This window comes from Drosophila ananassae, chromosome 2R (assembly GCF_017639315.1).
Source record: "Drosophila ananassae strain 14024-0371.13 chromosome 2R, ASM1763931v2, whole genome shotgun sequence".
In the NCBI taxonomy this organism is placed as follows: Eukaryota; Metazoa; Arthropoda; class Insecta; order Diptera; family Drosophilidae; genus Drosophila; species Drosophila ananassae.
The window spans coordinates 21,685,667-21,703,916 of NC_057928.1; the positions used below are offsets into that span (position 1 = coordinate 21,685,667).

At 41.4% G+C, this 18,250-nt stretch overlaps 6 protein-coding genes and 1 long non-coding RNA gene across 10 annotated transcripts; 4 read left to right on the forward strand and 3 right to left on the reverse strand.

The window, feature by feature from the left end:
* Positions 1-417: 417 nt before the first annotated feature.
* Positions 418-1,645, forward strand: LOC6507200 (ubiquitin fusion degradation protein 1 homolog). Its single transcript, XM_001956461.4, has 2 exons — positions 418-685; positions 746-1,645. Exons 1-2 carry the CDS (start codon positions 559-561, stop codon positions 1,570-1,572), a joined length of 954 nt encoding a protein of 317 aa, XP_001956497.1. The 5' UTR covers positions 418-558; the 3' UTR covers positions 1,573-1,645.
* On the reverse strand, positions 1,574-2,669 carry LOC6507869 (39S ribosomal protein L2, mitochondrial). Its single transcript, XM_001956460.4, has 2 exons — positions 2,098-2,669; positions 1,574-2,047 (listed from the first exon to the last, which is right to left on the reverse strand). Exons 1-2 carry the CDS (start codon positions 2,570-2,572, stop codon positions 1,629-1,631), a joined length of 894 nt encoding a protein of 297 aa, XP_001956496.1. The 5' UTR covers positions 2,573-2,669; the 3' UTR covers positions 1,574-1,628.
* A 238-nt stretch (positions 2,670-2,907) lies between these two features.
* Positions 2,908-9,746, forward strand: LOC6507201 (forkhead box protein K1). 4 transcript variants are annotated; one of them, XM_032453676.2, is made up of 9 exons: positions 2,908-3,108; positions 5,956-6,698; positions 6,767-7,254; positions 7,634-7,731; positions 7,789-8,009; positions 8,068-8,252; positions 8,312-8,407; positions 8,470-8,572; positions 8,633-9,746. In XM_032453676.2, the coding sequence occupies exons 2-9, from the start codon at positions 6,004-6,006 to the stop codon at positions 8,940-8,942; spliced, it is 2,196 nt and encodes a 731-aa protein (XP_032309567.1). In that variant the 5' UTR covers positions 2,908-3,108; positions 5,956-6,003; the 3' UTR covers positions 8,943-9,746. The 4 variants fall into 4 exon arrangements, with proteins under 4 accessions (XP_032309567.1, XP_032309566.1, XP_001956495.3 ...); XM_032453675.2 differs by having other exon boundaries at positions 2,909-3,108; positions 8,467-8,572; positions 8,630-9,746; XM_001956459.4 differs by having other exon boundaries at positions 2,909-3,108; positions 8,630-9,746.
* A 557-nt stretch (positions 9,747-10,303) lies between these two features.
* LOC6507202 (superoxide dismutase [Cu-Zn]) lies at positions 10,304-11,690 on the forward strand. Its single transcript, XM_001956458.4, has 2 exons — positions 10,304-10,455; positions 11,084-11,690. Exons 1-2 carry the CDS (start codon positions 10,390-10,392, stop codon positions 11,477-11,479), a joined length of 462 nt encoding a protein of 153 aa, XP_001956494.1. The 5' UTR covers positions 10,304-10,389; the 3' UTR covers positions 11,480-11,690.
* A 9-nt stretch (positions 11,691-11,699) lies between these two features.
* Positions 11,700-14,048, reverse strand: LOC6507868 (transmembrane protein 161B). The gene is made up of 7 exons (XM_001956457.4): positions 13,889-14,048; positions 13,321-13,695; positions 12,961-13,256; positions 12,642-12,899; positions 12,402-12,576; positions 12,086-12,346; positions 11,700-12,027 (listed from the first exon to the last, which is right to left on the reverse strand). The coding sequence occupies exons 1-7, from the start codon at positions 13,889-13,891 to the stop codon at positions 11,908-11,910; spliced, it is 1,488 nt and encodes a 495-aa protein (XP_001956493.1). The 5' UTR covers positions 13,892-14,048; the 3' UTR covers positions 11,700-11,907.
* A 273-nt stretch (positions 14,049-14,321) lies between these two features.
* On the reverse strand, positions 14,322-15,642 carry LOC123257166. Its single transcript, XR_006507148.1, has 3 exons — positions 15,362-15,642; positions 14,748-15,303; positions 14,322-14,540 (listed from the first exon to the last, which is right to left on the reverse strand). It is a non-coding gene; the product is annotated as an uncharacterized LOC123257166 (long non-coding RNA).
* Positions 15,643-17,331: 1,689 nt separating this feature from the next.
* LOC6507203 lies at positions 17,332-18,075 on the forward strand. The gene is made up of 3 exons (XM_001956456.4): positions 17,332-17,558; positions 17,625-17,747; positions 17,797-18,075. The coding sequence occupies exons 1-3, from the start codon at positions 17,412-17,414 to the stop codon at positions 18,001-18,003; spliced, it is 477 nt and encodes a 158-aa protein (XP_001956492.1). The 5' UTR covers positions 17,332-17,411; the 3' UTR covers positions 18,004-18,075.
* The last annotated feature ends 175 nt before the right edge of the window (positions 18,076-18,250 follow it).

Below are 18,250 nucleotides of genomic sequence, written 5' to 3' on the forward strand. Positions count from 1 at the left end.
TTTTTGTTCGATTAAACTTGGATTGGCAGCACTGTTCGTTCTAGATTTTAAAATTTAAATATTGTTCTTGCAGGCTTTTTCCCCAAAAAGGTTTTCCTTGAAACCTTTTAGCCAATAGTTAAAAAGCATTTATTTAAGAAAAGTTTATTTTTATTTACGAAAACAGAATGTGTAACGTTTGAAGCGTAATGTTTTGGTTATAACAAATTGTATATTGTTTTGCAATTGTTTATAAGAAACATGGAACAAAAAGCATTTTAATACTCATAATTAATCTTAAAACAGATAATATCTTTAAAAAACAACTTTTTTTATTAAAAATAATCAATTAATTTATTGGTGGCGCCACTTTTATTACATTTTTTATCTACATGTAAAATGTATGTAGAAAAAGAGCCATATGTTTTAATTTGTCAGTGTGACCGCATCATTCTCGGGGCAGCGGTGACATTACAGAAACTAAAACAAAAAAAAATATAACAAAGCAACCAAATTTAAGCCCCCTGAGAACGGGGATATAAAATTCGATTGAAAAATTGGGGTGTGAATTCGAACACTATGTTCCACTTCAGCGGTTTCAATATGATGTTCCCGGAGGGGCGAAACTTTACGGCCGCTTACAAATGCTTCTCCGTGTCTATGTTGCCCGGAAATGAGCGCTCCGATGTGGAAAAGGGGGGCAAGAGTGAGTAAACTATGGCTTTGTCGCAATTGAAAAACTCTTAAAGACATCCCCTATCTGTAGTTATCATGCCCAACTCGGCGCTGGACACACTCACTCGCCTGAACGTGGAATACCCAATGCTGTTCAAGCTCATCAATGGCAAGAAGTCCCGATCCTCACACGCCGGTGTCCTGGAGTTCGTCGCCGACGAGGGAAAGTGCTACCTGCCCTACTGGATGATGGACAATCTTCTGCTAGAAGAGGGCGACATTCTGAACATCGAGAGCGTGTCGCTGCCGGTGGCCACCTTCTCCAAATTCCAGCCGCACAGCACCGACTTCCTGGACATCACCAATCCGAAAGCTGTGCTGGAGAACGCCCTACGCAACTTCGCCTGCCTCACCAAGGGCGACGTCATTGCCATCAAGTACAACAAAAAGGTCTACGAGCTGTGCGTCCTGGAGACGAAGCCCGGCAATGCCGTCAGCATCATCGAGTGTGACATGAATGTGGAGTTCGAAGCGCCGGTTGGTTACAAGGATCAGTCAGAGACCCAGGCCTCGGGATCCGGGCAGCAGGGCGCCGGCGCTGGAGCGGTCGGTGGTGAGCTAGCCGGGGCGGCTAACGCCGTTCTGGAGGAGGTGGTGGAGACTTTCAAGGGCTCTGGCGTTCGTCTGGATGGCAAGAAGAAAAAGGAGAGTCAGCTGGAGACCCCGGTGCTGAAGAAAGTCTTGCCCCGCGGCGTGCCCGACTATGATTTCCAGTTCGGTCTGATCCGATTCGATCGCAACATTCGGCCCATTAGCGACAGGGGGAACGACAAGGCCGGTGGATCCGGGAACGCCGATGGAGACGATGGCGAAAGCTTCCATGGCACCGGCTTTTCCATGAAGAAAACGCGCAAATAGCTCTAGTTCTAGCCGTATAATGTGTGACACATAGAAATTAAAATAGAGCCTTCTCATCACAGGGGCAGAGTTAGCTTGATGGCCTCCTCCTTGGGTGGTGCGGGTGGCGATATCGTAGTCATGGGCGGCAGGCGTCGTATCTTCCGGCCGTGCTTACCCTCCTTGCGCTTCCACAGACCGGAGCGCGGCCGATTGCCCAGCTCCCTCATCCGCTGCGCGCTGCCCACGTGCTCCTTGTTGTGCTCCGTGTTGGACAGCCGTCCCACGGTGGCCATGCAGGTGCGATGAAAGGCGAACTCTCGCTTGGAGGGCAGCTGCACTACCACCTTGTCATCGAACTTGCGCAGAATTGTGCCAAAGGTGCCGGCGGCGTGGATAAGATGGCACTGCTGACCGGGATTCTTCTCCAGACAGTGGATGCGTGTGCCGACGGGCAGAGCGCCAAGAGGGTAAGCATCGCCCTCATTGGGACGCACTATTGAAAATCAGATTAGTTAGGCCATAACTTCTGGGAGGTAAACTTACCGGGAATCCTTGGGATTACCCGAGAGGTCTTTAGGATGTCACCGGCTTTCATGTTCTCAGTGGCAAGGATATACTTGAGCTCATCTCCCACGGCCACCAGGGCCACCTTGGAGGTGCGACAGCCGTCGCGCAGTATCTCGAGGACAAGCTCCTCCTGTGGCGCCCCCTCTGCGGGACCATCGCGCACCCACTTGACCCAGCGGTACTGCTGCTTGACGCCGCCACCAATGCCCTTAGCCACCATGCGTCCGGAGACGGGATCCCGTCCCGCCAAGTGAGTAATCTTCAAAGGCTCCACGGTGTACTCCTCTGGGAAGTGGACTGTCCGCCGGAATTGCTGGCCGGCACCTGGTTTCGGCTTCTCCACCACTTTCGTTTTGCCGCGCAGCTGCTGCAGGCCGACGATTCCTCGGCCCGCCAGCTGCACCGTCTGCAGGGTGAGGGCGGTGTTAAGCAGCCGCGTTAGACTTTGCATTTTCACAGATAAAAATTGAGAAATAGAACCAAACTGTTACAAAATCGAAAGCGGCTGAACAGCTGATTCCATAACGAGGTAACAGTGCTGCCACTTCTTAGATATGCCCACCCTCTAGATGGCGCTGCAAGAATGGCTAGAGACGGTACTCGTTGAGTAAAATAATGAAAAATAAATTTGTTGATCAAATAAAAACCATTTATAAACCGCTTACTTATTGTAAGAATTTTAAATGTCCCCACACCCACAGCTACCAAATCTTTAATTGTTTTTATATTAATTTAAATAGCCATGTAAAATGTGTGTAAAATGTAGAATGTAGGCAAGTCGCTAGAGACGGTACTCGTTGAGCAAAAAAAAATTGCGGCCTCTTCTTCTTCTCCTTCGCCGCGCTGTGCTGCAATAAGAATCGGGAAAACCACATTAATAACGCTGAAAAGTGCACAAATCGGCTTTAAAATTATTGCCCAAGTACTAGTGTTAATTCTAGAACGCGTAATTTATAAAATTCGGAACGCATTAAGGTTTTTCACAAGGTACGAAAAAATAAAAATAAACAAGGCGAACAAAAAAATAATATACACACACAACCACGCAGCAAAAAACGTGTTGTGTGCAAAAAAAGGAATGGAAAGAAAAAAAAAACAACAAAAACAGTTCGCGTTTGATAACCAACGGCGAAAATATAAACAGCCAAATGAGCGAGAATTAGTAATAATAGAATCAATAGAGGAGCAGAGCAAAGCGGAAAGTAGCCAACAAATGGCACATAAATAAAAATTAATTTTTTATTTTGGACCACGCTCGCACTCAAACATTGACGCCTCTTGGGGGCTTGTATGTATATTCCTGGCCTCAAGTGTGTGTACATATTTTGATGTTAGGTGGGAAAAAAAAGCGAAAAAAAAAAAGCGGGCGGCAAGTTTACGCAATCGCCGAGCCAACACGAAAACCAGAGAGCAGCAGTAGCTATACGCCAGCCAGCATTGTGAAAAGTGTGCTTTTTTCTGTGTTTACAAAGAGACAAACAAGACACAAGGCATCCAATCCATCCCATCGTCTGTGTGTTTTTACCTCCTATTATTATTTGTGTGTGTGTGCGCAGGTGGAGTCGGCAGTCGGTCGGTCGGTTGGTCGGTTGGTCGGTTGGTTGCTAGCTGAAAAATCAACGAGCGGCATTTTTTACGCATTTCCAATACGCCGTGTTTCTATATGTTTGCGTGTGTATTTTGGTGTTTTTATTTATTTATTGTGTTTCTCTTTCGCTGTTGCCGTTACGAGTGCCCCAACACATTCGCACAATACAGCCGTATGTACTCCCCAAAAAAAAAAAAATAAATAAAATAAATACATACATACATGAATACATGTGTATATGTACGAGTTGCGTGTGTTTATTTATATGACCGTATGTATGGGCGTTTGTTTGCCTTTTGTTGTTCTCTTTAATTTTATTTTGGTTTCGTTTTGCATGTTTATGCATGCAAGCGCTCGATCGATTCATGGGGAGCCATGTGGGGCTGCCAGGGCGAGAGTTCTCAGTTGCGAGCTCCGTGTCTTCCCGGCGGCACCAGCTCCCTATGTGTGTGTGTGTGTGTGTGTGTGTGCATTGTGGAGCCGAGCAGAGTTCCCAACGTTCGTTTATTGTATCGTAAAAAAAAAAAAAAAAGTTGTTTTGTTATTTTAGCCCCTCCCCCTCCCACTTCTCAAGAACCAGATCATTTTTCGAAGATTCCGCCTCAAATAAACTTTAACGGCCGTCGGGGGATCATTCAAAAGTATGCAAGCAAAATACATAAACTTGTGTCGGATTCCGGTGCAAGCAGTCTGTGTGGCAGGTGCACGCTGCCCAGGTACTCTCGCAGCTTCATGCAGTTCTCTGAAAAAGTTGTCGCATCATGGTGCACTGGCTTGGAAGCTCTAGAGTTTTTAGATTTATAAAGAGAGAGCAGTGAGAGGCAAGGAAGAAGGAAATAAATAAACATGATCCTTTGCAAGGGTAGAAAGTCATGTCAGGATCAAGTTCTTAATTGTTTCCAATCTCTGGCAACATTCCGGGAACTTGTTTTGTGTCCTGAATTCCTGTATGTCCTAAATCTACAAATTTTTAGGAAGGGTTTAAGGGATATGATGTTAAAAAAAGGATAAACCAGGACCTAAAAACCCAATTATATTCTAATTGCATTCAAAAATTTAAATAGCTTCCAATAGGTCCTTCTCTAGCTTTTCTAGTCCATCCCTAACGATCATCAAACGGTACTCTTTATAAAACAGATCCCGTTAAAAAGGACATAGATAGCTCTAAAATGTGGAGCCTGGTGAGTGACTAGCAACCTCTCCAACTTATACGACCCTAGTAAGGTCCTATCGAGTGTCCTTCATCCAAAGGACTAGACCCGACCAGGAGCCTCTTCGAAAATTCAAGAAAAATGCGGCCTAACCTAACCCCACCATCTCAATCTGTGGAGAGCTTGGAGAGAGAGAGAGCAAAAGGGATACATGTGGGGAATTGGAGAGATGAGACTTTTCCATTGGCGCTTCTGTTGCTTTGCACCGGCATGGCAATACGGCAACTTCTCAGCTCCACTCCATTCCACTCTGCCCGGGAAAGCGGGAGAGAGCGCAAGCGTGAGTCTCTCGCAAATGCCGCTCTCCAACCTTTACGTTCTCTATCTCTCCTGCCCAGGTGTGTACGTGTAGGCGACTGTTTACTCACGTAGTGTCCGCCAGCGTAGTAGTAGTAGTTGTGTTATTATTATTATTATTGTTGTTGCTTCAATCGGCTTGTTTTTGTTGCCGACCAAAGTGTACACATATATTTATATATATATATGTATGTATGTATGTATGTATATATATATATATGTATGCGCGGCTGCGGTAGCAAAACAGTAAAGCAAAAACCGAAACAGAAACGAAGTGGTTGGAGCAACGGTTGGTGGGTGGGATGGCGAGGGGTGGTGCGAGGGAGACAAACTGCCAGTCAGCAGGGCAACCAGAATCAGGCATTCGTGTGTTAGTGTGAGTGTTTTTGAGCGTAGTGCGTATGTGTATGTGTGTGTGTGTGTGTATATTTGGAAAATAATTTGTGGCTGACGAAAAAAAGAAGAAACCTTGGGGCCAAAACGAAAAGACAACGAAAAGCGCGTGAAAAGTTGTGAAAAAAATGATAAAAATGTGTTTTTCAAATTGGCAAAATAGTGTTTCAATTAAATAAAATATTTAATGATATGGAGGTACTTTTGTTTTTCAAAATAAATGAATATTTTACAGAAATTCTCGTACACATGCACTCCAAAGCCAACAACAATGTGATAAAAATGGTTACTTATGAGATTAAATAATAAAAAAAATAATTTTAAAAAATTATTATTTATTTACAGGCCAACAAGAACTGTAAGGAGGCATAGGACAAGTGCGATTACCTTTCAATGGCCGCCACTACAACAACAACAACCACAACACTAGCAACAACCACCGGCAATTGCAACACCAACAACAATAGCAATAGCAACAGCACCAACAACAATAACAATAATAACAACAACAACATAGTAACGGTACACGCCGTACTAAATACCCCACCCACCAGCATTGCAGCCTCAGCGACTGCCGATCCCGCCACCGTTGCCATTGCCAAGGACATGTTGCAGCTGCATCACGGTGCAGCAACAGCAGCAGCAGCAGCGGCGGCTCTAAACAATAACAACAACAACAGCACCAGCACCACCACCACCAGCAGCAGCAGCAATAGCGCAGCCGAGCTGACTAGCAATAGCAACAATAATTCAGCAAACCACCCACCTGCTAACACCACCACCCCCTCCGTCGTTGCCTCCTCCTCATCATCATCATCCGCCTCCTCCTCGCCGCCATATGGAGAGCTGCGCTTCAATCAAGAGGTTCTGCCCATTACGGACACCGTAACTGTCATTGGACGCAACTCCTCCACCTCGCTGGTGCACTTTAATGTCGCGGAGAACAATCTGGTGTCGCGGAAGCACTTTCAGGTGATCTACAACACCGAGTTGCACGCCTTCTTTGTCCAGTGCCTCAGCAAGAATGGCATCTTTGTGGACGACTTCTTGCAGCGCCGCAACGTCGATCCATTGCGGTTGCCCCAGCGGTAAGAAACTTGCCATTAAAATTTGAAATTAAATCTAAAATTGTATTTGTGGTTTGTGGACTTTGCAGATGCTACTTCCGATTCCCCAGCACGGAGATTCGAATCGAGTTTGAGAGTTATGTGCCGCCCGCCCCATCCGATGTTGCCGGACATTCGCCATCTCTTGTTGTGGGCGGTGGTGGTGTTGGACCCGGTACCAATGTCATAATAACACCGCCGCCCCGAGACGATTTGCAGCAGCAGCCGCAACTCCATCATCCCCATCAACAGCTACAGCAGCAGCTGCAACAACACTCGCACCAACAGTCTGCGCACCACCTGACGCTGCAGCAACAGCAACCAGCGCACCACCCCCTCCCGCATGCAACACACCACCCGCTTCACCACACAGCCCTACAGCAGCAGCAGCAACAACGTGGCGGCAATATTGTCGCAGCACCTCCCCAAGGAGCAGCTGCCCACCTAATCGCTGCCACGGACGGCCCTGGGATCTATTCGCCCCTCAAGATATCCATACCCAAGAAGGAGCAGAAAAGCCCCTACCTGTCACCAACTGGCAAGTGGAATTTAATTCTTCACATAAAGGGTTTAACTTTTAAGGCTATATATTATAAGTTTACTGTCTAAGATAGCACTTTAGATCACCTCATTTTTGGCAACTGTGTAAACAACTATGATTCTGTCAGGCAACGAAATTTTGTCGTAAAAACATAGGAATTAGTATTGGGGAGGCAGTATGGTTACCCTGGTGGCCACCACATATGCCATCATCTTTGCCCATCGGCTCAAAAGGGCCAGGGATGACGCCAAAGAGCTTTCCCTAAAAAACAAAAACATAAAAATGGAAAGAAATGAAAGGGCCAGTTCGAAATAGTATTTTAATATTTATTATTTAACTTTTTCTCTGGTAATAAAATGGAATTCCCTTCTTGTAGGTACAATAAGCGCTGCCAACAGTTGTCCGGCTAGTCCACGTCAGGGATTCATCCAGAATCAGCCCAATAATTACAACAACTACAGTAACAACAACACGGTAAGTTAAATATTTTAACAAAAAATAATATTTTTTAAATGTGATTTCCATTTGCAGCAGGAGCTGTTCCAGACGCCCTCCACAGCCAGCTACAATCATAACGAGAAGCCGCCGTACAGCTACGCCCAGCTGATTGTCCAGGCCATATCCGCCGCTCCGGACAAGCAACTGACGCTCTCGGGCATTTATTCGTTCATTGTCAAGCACTACCCGTACTACCGCAAGGAGACAAATAAGGGTTGGCAGAATTCCATACGTCATAATCTCAGTTTGAATAGGTACTGTGTTTATTAATCTTCAAATAAGAATAATTAATAATGTTTTATTTTATAATAGGTACTTTATAAAGGTGGCACGATCCCAGGACGAACCAGGCAAAGGCTCCTTTTGGCGCATCGATCCCGACAGCGGCGCCAAGTTGATCGACCACAGCTATAAGAAGCGTCGTCAGCGGAGCAGCCAGGGCTTCCGTCCGCCCTACGGCATGCCCCGATCGGCACCAGTTTCGCCCAGTCACATGGGTAGGCCTCAAATCTTTAATAAGATATATATTTAAGCTAATAATGTGTCCTTCTTGAAGATAACTCACGCGAGAGCTCCCCACTGCAGGATATAGTGCTACAATCTGCCCCTGGATCACCGGGATTGTCGCTGGAACAGCGTGCCAATGATGCGGGTAAGACAACTCGTATATTATTCAAGTAATTACAAAAATATTAACTGAAACTTCTTCAGCAGAAATCATCTACAACTCCCAGAATGCACACCAGCAGCAGCAGCAGCAGAGCCAGCAACCACAGCAGCAACAGCAAACGCTGTCCAATAATTCCAATCAGTACAGGTGAGCTTTTCAATATTTATTTCAACTAATTAATATAACAAATTACTTATTTTTTAGCAGCGGCAGTCCGTACTATATAACCAATCAAAACTCCAACGCGCCTGTGGCCCAGGCGCATGTGGAGGGAAGTGGCGGTAATGGTGGTGTGGGAGCTCTGATTGCTGTCAAGCGGAACCATGTGATGCACCAGCAACAGGCGGTGGCGCAGCAACAGCAGCAGCAGCAGCAACAACAGCATTCAGAGATTATATACGAGGAGGTGCCGACCGACTATAGTGGTCATATTGAGGCAAGCGAGGAAGAGTGCGTTACTACTGCCAGCGAGGCCACCGTGCCCAAGCGACCCAAGTACGTGTCCGAGGTACTCTGATGCGTGCGGATCCAGAAGCACCGGCAGAATAAGGGCAAATAGTGAGCCCATGGGCAGAGAAATGATTAGAAAGCAAAACAAAAAGTATCTCCATCTTGTATATTGAATTTGCCAATACCATACCCCCCTTAAAAAACACACACAAAAAAGAAACAAATCCCCATAAGACACAACAACACACACCACAAACAAACAAAAAAAAATAAAAGAAAATATGATTATGCGAATCAAAGCAAAGGGAGAATTGTATAAATTGATATGAAATATTTTACAAGTAAAAACTGTGAGATTGTGTTTAAGAACAAGTTGGCCGTACCGACCGTTCAACGGCGGCAGAAAAAACAACACGACATGCAACACTTTTCGAAATTCGAAATCCCCCAGATTCGAAGATACGATTTAAAAAGAAAAAAAACTAAAGAACCCCTTAAATCTGACGAATTCAATATGCTCGATGACGCTACTCTCTAAGTAATATATTAAATTTTAAGTTAAAAGCAAGGTAAAGCAGCAAACAAAGCAAAATTATATAGATATATACGATTGATTATTGTAATGATTGATGATTGATGATTGATGTTTAAGATGTTATAGCTATGTGACCGAATTGTAAGAAAAGCGTGAGAAAAATTGGGGCAAAAAATCATGTAACAAGGAACCCCAACCAACCACACAAGTAACAAACAAACAGGCGAATGAATATTATTACCTATCTACATACCTTTACCTATATCGATTTAAATATAATATATATATATATATATATATAAATATATATATATAAAAAAAAATATTAAAATACAAGCAAAACAAAAAACGATGAAAATTATTAAGAAATATCTACAAATTTACGGATACAATAACAATTATATAAAGAAGGAAATGATTGCACATTATTTCTTATTAATGAAGAAATCCCATTTAAGTGTTTGGACAAATTGTGTATTAAAAACGAAAAATCAAATGTCAAAATTGTTGTTTCTATTTTCCATGGCATTAATAATATATATTTTTCATATGTTCATTAATATTTTTAGATTTTTGTCTTGAATTGCGAGCATCTTTTCTTTTAAAATGTGTTCATATTTTTTCTTATCTTTAAAGGTAAAATAAAAAATTTTCATTTTAAGCAAACCGAAAAATGTATTTTTTTTAAATATTGAAAGTTTCCAGTCGATTCATATTTAGTATCTAATAAGATAGAGTGTAGAAAACAATCTAGACATTACCAAATTATTGCATTTATTTAATTTTGTCTCAAAACTTATATTTTAAAAATATAAAAGCAAGTTTTAACTTTTTTTATTAAAAAAATAATAGATTTCAGTATATTTCTTAGTATTTTTCAGGCCCCCGGATGTTGGTATGTTTCAATAGTCAAGCCACGGTCACTCTATTCCAAATCCCTGTTCGCTATAATTGATAAATAAATCAATAAGTCGTGAAAATGGTTGTTAAAGCAGTTTGCGTTCTCAATGGCGATGCCAAGGGCACAGTTTTCTTCGAGCAGGAGGCAAGTATTACAAATATATTGTTCTCATACGCTTTTCTCCGCAAATGTTTCTAGAAAGAAAAATGGCCGAACTGCAAGAACAACAAGTCGGTACTAAAGGTCGAAGTGCCGGTTTCCACCGCCACCCGATCTTCCATTAGCTGCAAACTGTTTAAAATTCCGTCGAGCATTCAATTGAGTGTCATTGCGGTTTGTGCCGAGTCACCAAACAAATGCATAATTATATAAGTCCACTAACATGGTGGCACATGATGTGCCTACAGGGTCCTGGTCCATTTCCACACCGCTGTCCAAAAATATAGGGTCTCTTGCATAAAATATTTAAATTTTATTGTTTTAAAAAGTAGTATTTATTTAAAACATAATTATTTACACAATAAATGTGGAAATTTGTTTGAGATTCTAGAGTTTAGAGCGCTGCTGTACAAGTCATGCTTACAGGCAATTATAATCTTATCAAAAAAGCAAGCATTATCATAAAGTGCTTCTCTGATATCATTGAAATTGTATTACAAAACTTATTTTAATCATAAAGCGAGAGATAGAGGCCTCTAGTTGTTAGAAATGTTCTTGATTAGCCTCCAGCAAGGTTAGAAAGAAATTAATTGAATTTTTTATTTGAATACAGAGCAGCGACGCTCCCGTGAAGGTCACCGGAGAGGTGTGCGGCCTGGGCAAGGGTCTGCACGGCTTCCATGTGCACGAGTTCGGAGACAACACCAACGGCTGCATGTCCTCCGGCCCCCATTTCAACCCCTACGGCAAGGAGCACGGCGCTCCCGGCGATGAGAACCGTCACTTGGGCGACTTGGGCAACATCGAGGCTACTGGCGACTGCCCCACCAAGGTCACCATCAGCGACTCCAAGATCACTCTCTTTGGCGCCGATAGCATCATTGGACGCACCGTGGTTGTCCACGCCGATGCCGACGACTTGGGCAAGGGCGGACACGAGCTGAGCAAGTCCACCGGCAATGCTGGTGCCCGAATTGGATGCGGAGTGATTGGAATTGCCAAGATCTAATCTAATTGGCGGATGGGAGATGAGCGATGAACTTGAATTCATATCCGAGGAATAAATATCCCCGGCGGCGGGGAAAACAATTGCATAGAGTTATCTATTTAGCACTATCCATTGAAGAACTAACGTATATCTTATACATTAACAAAGCCTGTGGTCTGTTACGGGAACCCACAACCTTAAAGGTCTAATAAACTGGTGTTTTCAAATCGAACAACAATTCTTTGTTACTCTTAGGGCAGCGTGGTTAGAAGTCTTTATTACAAAACTTGATAAACAATGACTGAAGTAGTATTATTTACAATACGACGTGATAAATAATATGTACTTATAAGAAAACAATATCAAATGCATGTGGGGATTAGAATAAACTACTAAAGAACATAATTTGACTACGAGTTTATGGTACGGTCGAGTAAAGCTCAGTTGTCTTAGGTCTTGTTGAAGTAGGACTGGTAGACAATGCCCAGCGAGGATGTAGCGAATAGCGTGAAATAGCTCCACCAAGTGGCGAATCCTAAAAAGCCCTTGTACACTTCCGTGGAGAACACCTATAATTGTGAAGAATTAGTCTCTGAAACAGATCACATTAGTGCGTAAAAGATTTACGTTTTTCAAGCTACTAAACGACGCCTGTAGCGATTGTGCCGATTCCAGAATATTAAATTCGCCTTCTCCTTCGGGCGCAGCCACGGCGGACTCGATCTCGCTGGCGGCACACTCGTGCTGGAGGACAACACTCTCCCGGAAAATTCCTGTCCAGCTGAATCCACCCAAGCTCTTGTACATTAATGTCAGATACAGGCACAGAATAAGCGGTGCCGCGAACTGCAGCGTCACAACGCACAGATAGTAGAAAATGGAGGAGATCTGAAAAGGTGTATTTTAGAAATGCGAGTTTAAAATTGTTTTAAAGTTAAACTACCTTTTGCTTGAACTCTACGTTGGTAATACGGCCAGCCTCTTTGCGAAGGTCGAGGATTTTATCGTGGGCCAAGTTCAGGTACGACTGCAAATAGATGGGCATGAGAGCAAAGCGAACCAGCACCACGAACACAACCAGCAGGAGTCGCAGAGTCTCAAAGACATGGGGCTTTAGTCTGAAATTATTATAAAATTTAAATGGAAATAAAACAAAATTGCTTTGAAAATGAATAAAACTTACAGTGGCTGCTGCATGCCCTGAAAGACGCGGACTGTTAGGTAGTCGCGGCTGATTGGCCGGATCCACAGAATGACTAGGATGAAGGGCAGCACAAAGCTGAGATTCAGCAGTACTTGCAGAAAACGGTTACCGCGGCAGTACTTTAGGGAATCCCAGTGCATCTTGGCCATACGCAGACCAGGGAAAGTGAACAGCGACCCGAGTAGACCGCAGCCCATGGCTAAGAAGAATTTTACCACGATCTTAGAGGCGGGACCCCTAAAAAAAAACAAAATTTAGTTAAGTATTACTGGGAGTTTGGCGGCCAGTGGCAACTCACGATGAAGGTAGACCCTGCTCGGTGAGAAATTTGGAGGCACTTGCGTTAAAGCTGGTGTAGGCATCCTCAAGGCCGGTTTCTAGGATGCGTTCGTCTACGATGAGCACCATCATGGCCACTAGCAGGTATACCAGACAGGCGACAATCACCATCGACCTCTCGCCGATGGACTCATCGCTTTGGAAGTATAGCACTGTGAGTGAGGAGAGGAGTTTGAGCGCAAAGAAGATGACCAAAAGGCACCAGACCATGCTTAGGTTGATCTCCTGACGAAGCGGATAGTAGAAATGGAAAAGCTGTGACCAGAAAAAGATGTTTTCATAACGAAAATATTAAAATTGTTTACGTTTTGGAACACACCTCAGACACCACATAGACAATGCCAGCATAGACACTAAAATCTAATAGCCATTGGTACTCTGTGAAGTAGCGCAGGTGAACCACGTCACGCTCCAGTACTGGCGAGGTTTCCAGATCCACCTCGATGCTGCGTGGAATATGAAACTGTCCACTAGATGCGTTTCCGGTTCCATTTGCGTGCTTGTTCCGAGATCCTTTGGTTGGCTTCTCCTTGGGTACGCCACCGCGGGAGCGTAGTTCGTCATCTGTGGGATGTAAGTAGCGGAAGAGTCCGGTTCGGCAGAGGATCCATTTGGCAAATGAGTAGTGGGGACTTAGCTTCTGAATGACGCTGACCATCACCAGAGTGATAACCAGTTGTGCGCCCAGTACGGCCTGAAAAATTAGAAGTGAGGTCGGTCAGGTATGTTCATTAGAGAGCCCATGTGTAGGCTATTTTTGGGGCACTCCGCTCCGTTCTATTTTTGGTTCAATATTACGATACTACGGGTTTTTTCATAGTTCCGGCAAGCCGGCTGGCCTGTGATTATCCAATTTTCTATATTTCTTCGACTCCATACTAGCTTACCATTGCTTCCTATTGCCTGGTCGTTGAGCTTTATTTGTTGGTCGCGGGCTTGTCCTAATTTGAGTGCTAATTAATTCATCATTGTTAATTGAAAGCGGAAATCCAACAATTTTCGTCCAGAAATTTTCTTTCAGTGTTGCCAGATGCAGAATCAAATTTTCGCCCCACTGCCTATCGGTTTGCCTAAAAAAACAACTAAATAATCCCGTTTTGGTCCCTAAATTCAAAAGTTGGTTAAATATAAAAACTAAACACGTTAAAACTAGTTTTTACATATTTTTTAAACATAGTTTATGTTGCTCTTATCGACTTATTGAAAACAGCGAAATTCCCTATTTCTAGGGGAATCCCGGTAAGAGATAATGTGACCGTTCGCCAGAGTTTCTAAAATGCCTTACGAAAGTATCGAATAAATTGATTAAAGAAAAAACGATTCTATTCAAATTTTATATTTCCTAAATGATAGGATTCTAAACTTTGATTTTAAACATTTTTTACATAAATTTTTTACATAAATGAGTAAACTTTACACTTCATTATTTTAGTTTCGCTTCCAAAGATTTTGAAAACATTTTATCCGTCGTTTTCCGAGTTCATATGAATGTGGTCGCCCATACATACATCTTAATTGGCGCAATATTTAACAATTAAGCTAGAAGAAATGTTAATCAATTAAAAATAACTAAAAATTAAAAGGATATACACTCCTTTAAGTTAAACTTTTTATCGTATTCATTTTTGTGCTTAAAAATTAGATTGTTACTTTGATTGAATTGAAAAATTTAACTGTATTTTTTAAAGAACTTAACAAAGAAATGTACTCCGCAAGGGTATAAAACATAAAAAATGAAGAAATTACCTAATATATGGACAGGAACACATCATATGTTGACAGAAAATCCAATCTTGTACTTGTTATCTTACTTAAATAGACATAATAGACTTAAAATAGCAACAGTCAAAAAACATTTGTTTATATATATTGTACTAGATTTTGAACAATTTCCGTGAGGACGATTACATACGGGCACATTTTTTAAATATTGTCCATCTTGATTTCCTGGTGGAGAAAATCTTACCACTACGATCGTTCTAGTTTTGGGTTTACTATTCTTTTTCTCCGCAAGTGCCACACCAATATATTCAGATGATTTCCACATCATTGCCGTATACTTATCAGCTAATGATCTTACCTCAGGAACCCTGTCATCTGGATGATATCTATATGCTCTTAGACCGGCCTCGAACCAATACTCAACGAAAAAATGTTTCTGACCACTATATTCACATATATTTTCTGTGAAATTTTCTTTGTTTGGATCTGATAGGGGATAATCAATATGATCATTAAGAGAATTTTTTGCCGCTGCTGAGGTATACAGTAGCTGTTCGCCTATACCAAACTCATTGAGATGCTGTGTGGTAAGGAGCTCGAGCTTACTTCCAAAAATATTTTATTCTTTTTTTTATTACCTGTATGTAAGCATTAGCATCATCGGAAAGAGTTTTTGAATATGTCAAAGGTGGACTCCCACATGACTTTCTTTTGCTATTGATTTCGTCAACAACATCCTCCGGCCCATAATTCTTATTCCATTTAGTGGGGATTTTAATTTGATAACAGCCATGACCAGCAAAACTATAACGCACAACACAAAATAAACATAAAGTAATTAAATACATAGTTTGATTAATTTAGAAATGTGTAATGTTTTTGAATTTTTTTTGACATGATTTTAAATGCTACATTTCTGTCTTCTGGTTGATTGGATCTTCCACATCCAATATCCAAAAGGTTACATACCTGATGATATTTTATAGAAACGTGGGGATTCTTAGGCCAGGCTATGATGGTATAGTATAGGCAACCTTAAGACCCACCTACAGCACCTCTGTTCAACAGACTTTTAGTAAAATAAATACCATATCTGATATTACGTGCGTGATGTGAAATACATAATTTTCTTCCTATTTTCTTGTAAAAAAAGTTACCTATATTTAATATTGTAACAATCTGTTCTTTATATGTACATTTCAATTTATTTTGTTAGGTAATTTGATAAACATACATATGGTTGATTTGCATTACACTATTTTTGCTTTCTTTCTTTTTTAAACCTACGTCCTTAGCCTTACCTTTGGTTCCCAATTCGAATTTGGGATATAGCCATCATAGGACCGCCCATATATTACATCCTTATTGGTGGGAATTAGGTCTGCCCAATAATTAGAAGCTAGAAATATAAAAGGTTAGGCTGGGATTATGAGGATATATGAAAAATGATTATTTACGTAATATATGGGCAGCCCCATACAACTCATATAATGAGGGATTATAGGCATTTAAAAATTCTCAGTTGCATAATAAATGGGCAGCCCCATACACTTCATATGATAAGAAGAGATGCAATCCGTTGCATATTGGCTCATCCAAATGAAGCTTGATTTAAAATTACGATAATCCAATAAAAAATTATGCTCATCTCGGTAATATAATGGCGGCCAAGTTTTGTTGCCCCATTACGCGAACCAGATCCGCCTAGTGGAACATTTTGAGCATATTCGCCAGGTTGATTACCAGGTGGGTAAAATCTAACCACTACAATCTTTTTTGCCCATTTTTCGCTAATTTATGGTAGATATATTTATAAATTATTATAAAATAACTTAATTTCTTACTGTTTTTTTTTAGGGACAATTGCTACACCAATGAATTCTGAAGACTTCCACATCATTGCAGAATATTTATCGGACAATGAACCGACTTCGGCAACTTTGTCTTTTACAGGTGATATATAAGCCCTAAATCCAAACGCAAACCAATAATCGACGAAGAAATGCTTTGGGGCATCGAATTCGCAAACATTTTCTACGACTGGGTTGGCGATATGTAATTTATAGTCCATATGATCATTCAAAATGTCTCTTTTTGCTTCTGTGATATAACTTGTTTGCGTCGGAATGTTTATGTCAGCCAAATACTAAAAATTAAAAGCCCATTTTTAATGTGATTACTGATAATTGTACCGATAATCCGATTTTACGTTTGCATGAAATTCACATTGGTTAGATAGATCCTTGGAATATCTCAGTGCGGGGTAGCCAACCGCCTTTCGCTTAGCATTTATATCTCTTACGACATCCGATGGCCCATAGTTTTTATTCCATTTTGAAGGTATTTTATAACTTGGTGTCGTAATTTTGCGACCTTCTATCATAATGACCATAAAGACTGAAAACAGTATGATAAAATTCATATTTTTATAAATTTTGGTAATTCCATTTAAAAAATTTTTGTGTGTTAAATTTAGAAAATTGACAAGATATTACCTGATACATTTTTTTTTCTCAAAACTTGATGTTAAAACGTTTAACCATATAAGCCCCTTATGTAGGAATATAATTCGCAGTGAATTTCCATTTTTTGTTGTAATTAAAGTGGCCATATGGATTTACTTCAGTTATTTTGTATTATTCTCTGTTTTGATATCTAAATTACCGTAAGCAAGAAAAATTGTTGAGAATGTCGAATGTTCATAAACCGAGCTTTAATAAAATCTGGGATCTTGGCGAATGGGACTCTCAGGCCATTCAGCATTATAAATCCATATCAAGTATTCAAAAGGAACTGCGTCGCGGCAATTGGGAATATCTTTGTCGGCATCCCGAGGTTCTTATTTCATATATTTTTTTTTGAAAAATATATATGTTTTGTAAACTTTTCCTATCCCTTTAGATTCGAGCCATAATCCGGGTTATATTGCATCAAGCTCTGAATGCTAAGCCCCAGCCCACCGATATCCGGAAATTTGTGGCCGACTTTTTTAATTGTTGCCGAACCCCAATGCTAGTGCCAATGGTAAGATGTTTCTTCAATTCGTTTTTTCATTAAATGTTTTGTCTTTCAGATAAATAATCAAGTTAAGTATGTTAAGGAGCAACTACGGATGGGCCGTTGGAGTAAGTTTGATGCCGAGATGCTGTTCATGGAGAGTCCTTCCACACACTCGCTCCTTTCGACGGCATCGGAGGGAGGTAATGTGCATCCGGTTCTCACGTATGCACTGGTTTTCAAAAAGCCTGACGAATGCGGCATTGAGAAGCCTCCTTTCTAGAATCACTCACGAAATTCTGTTAATCAAATTTCTGGTCTTCAATAAAAAGAAAAGTGCTTAAAGCAACATAAACTTTTTAATATTTTTTTTTAAGAATATATAAATTATATTAATATTAAATCAAAAGATTTTCGGTGCATCTGTTTGTAACAACATCCTCCATTTTGTTAAATGCTTTCCCATTTTTTATGCCCTCTTAAGTATGCTACAAAAAGCTTACAGCTTAAACAGAAAGAGTATTTTGATT

What these genes read in the sequence shown, in the direction of transcription:
- LOC6507202 (XM_001956458.4), top strand. Translation starts at nt 10,390, where the DNA reads ATGGTTGTTAAAGCAGTTTGCGTTCTCAATGGCGATGCCAAGGGCACA. An exon ending in CAGTTTTCTTCGAGCAGGAG is followed by an intron (nt 10,456 to 11,083) that starts GCAAGTATTACA and finishes ATTTGAATACAG; the next exon opens with AGCAGCGACGCTCCCGTGAA.
- LOC6507203 (XM_001956456.4), top strand. Translation starts at nt 17,412, where the DNA reads ATGTCGAATGTTCATAAACCGAGCTTTAATAAAATCTGGGATCTTGGC. An exon ending in ATCTTTGTCGGCATCCCGAG is followed by an intron (nt 17,559 to 17,624) that starts GTTCTTATTTCA and finishes CTATCCCTTTAG; the next exon opens with ATTCGAGCCATAATCCGGGT. An exon ending in CCCCAATGCTAGTGCCAATG is followed by an intron (nt 17,748 to 17,796) that starts GTAAGATGTTTC and finishes TTTGTCTTTCAG; the next exon opens with ATAAATAATCAAGTTAAGTA.
- LOC6507200 (XM_001956461.4), top strand. Translation starts at nt 559, where the DNA reads ATGTTCCACTTCAGCGGTTTCAATATGATGTTCCCGGAGGGGCGAAAC. An exon ending in TGTGGAAAAGGGGGGCAAGA is followed by an intron (nt 686 to 745) that starts GTGAGTAAACTA and finishes CCCTATCTGTAG; the next exon opens with TTATCATGCCCAACTCGGCG.
- LOC6507868 (XM_001956457.4), bottom strand. An exon ending in CAGGGCATGCAGCAGCCACT is followed by an intron (nt 12,577 to 12,641) that starts GTAAGTTTTATT and finishes TAATAATTTCAG; the next exon opens with ACTAAAGCCCCATGTCTTTG. An exon ending in CGTTTAGTAGCTTGAAAAAC is followed by an intron (nt 12,028 to 12,085) that starts GTAAATCTTTTA and finishes TCACAATTATAG; the next exon opens with GTGTTCTCCACGGAAGTGTA.
- LOC6507201 (XM_032453675.2), top strand. Translation starts at nt 6,004, where the DNA reads ATGGCCGCCACTACAACAACAACAACCACAACACTAGCAACAACCACC. An exon ending in ACTACAGTAACAACAACACG is followed by an intron (nt 7,732 to 7,788) that starts GTAAGTTAAATA and finishes TTCCATTTGCAG; the next exon opens with CAGGAGCTGTTCCAGACGCC. An exon ending in ACAGCGTGCCAATGATGCGG is followed by an intron (nt 8,408 to 8,466) that starts GTAAGACAACTC and finishes AAACTTCTTCAG; the next exon opens with CAGAAATCATCTACAACTCC.
- LOC6507869 (XM_001956460.4), bottom strand. Translation starts at nt 2,572, where the DNA reads ATGCAAAGTCTAACGCGGCTGCTTAACACCGCCCTCACCCTGCAGACG. An exon ending in GGTAATCCCAAGGATTCCCG is followed by an intron (nt 2,048 to 2,097) that starts GTAAGTTTACCT and finishes GATTTTCAATAG; the next exon opens with TGCGTCCCAATGAGGGCGAT.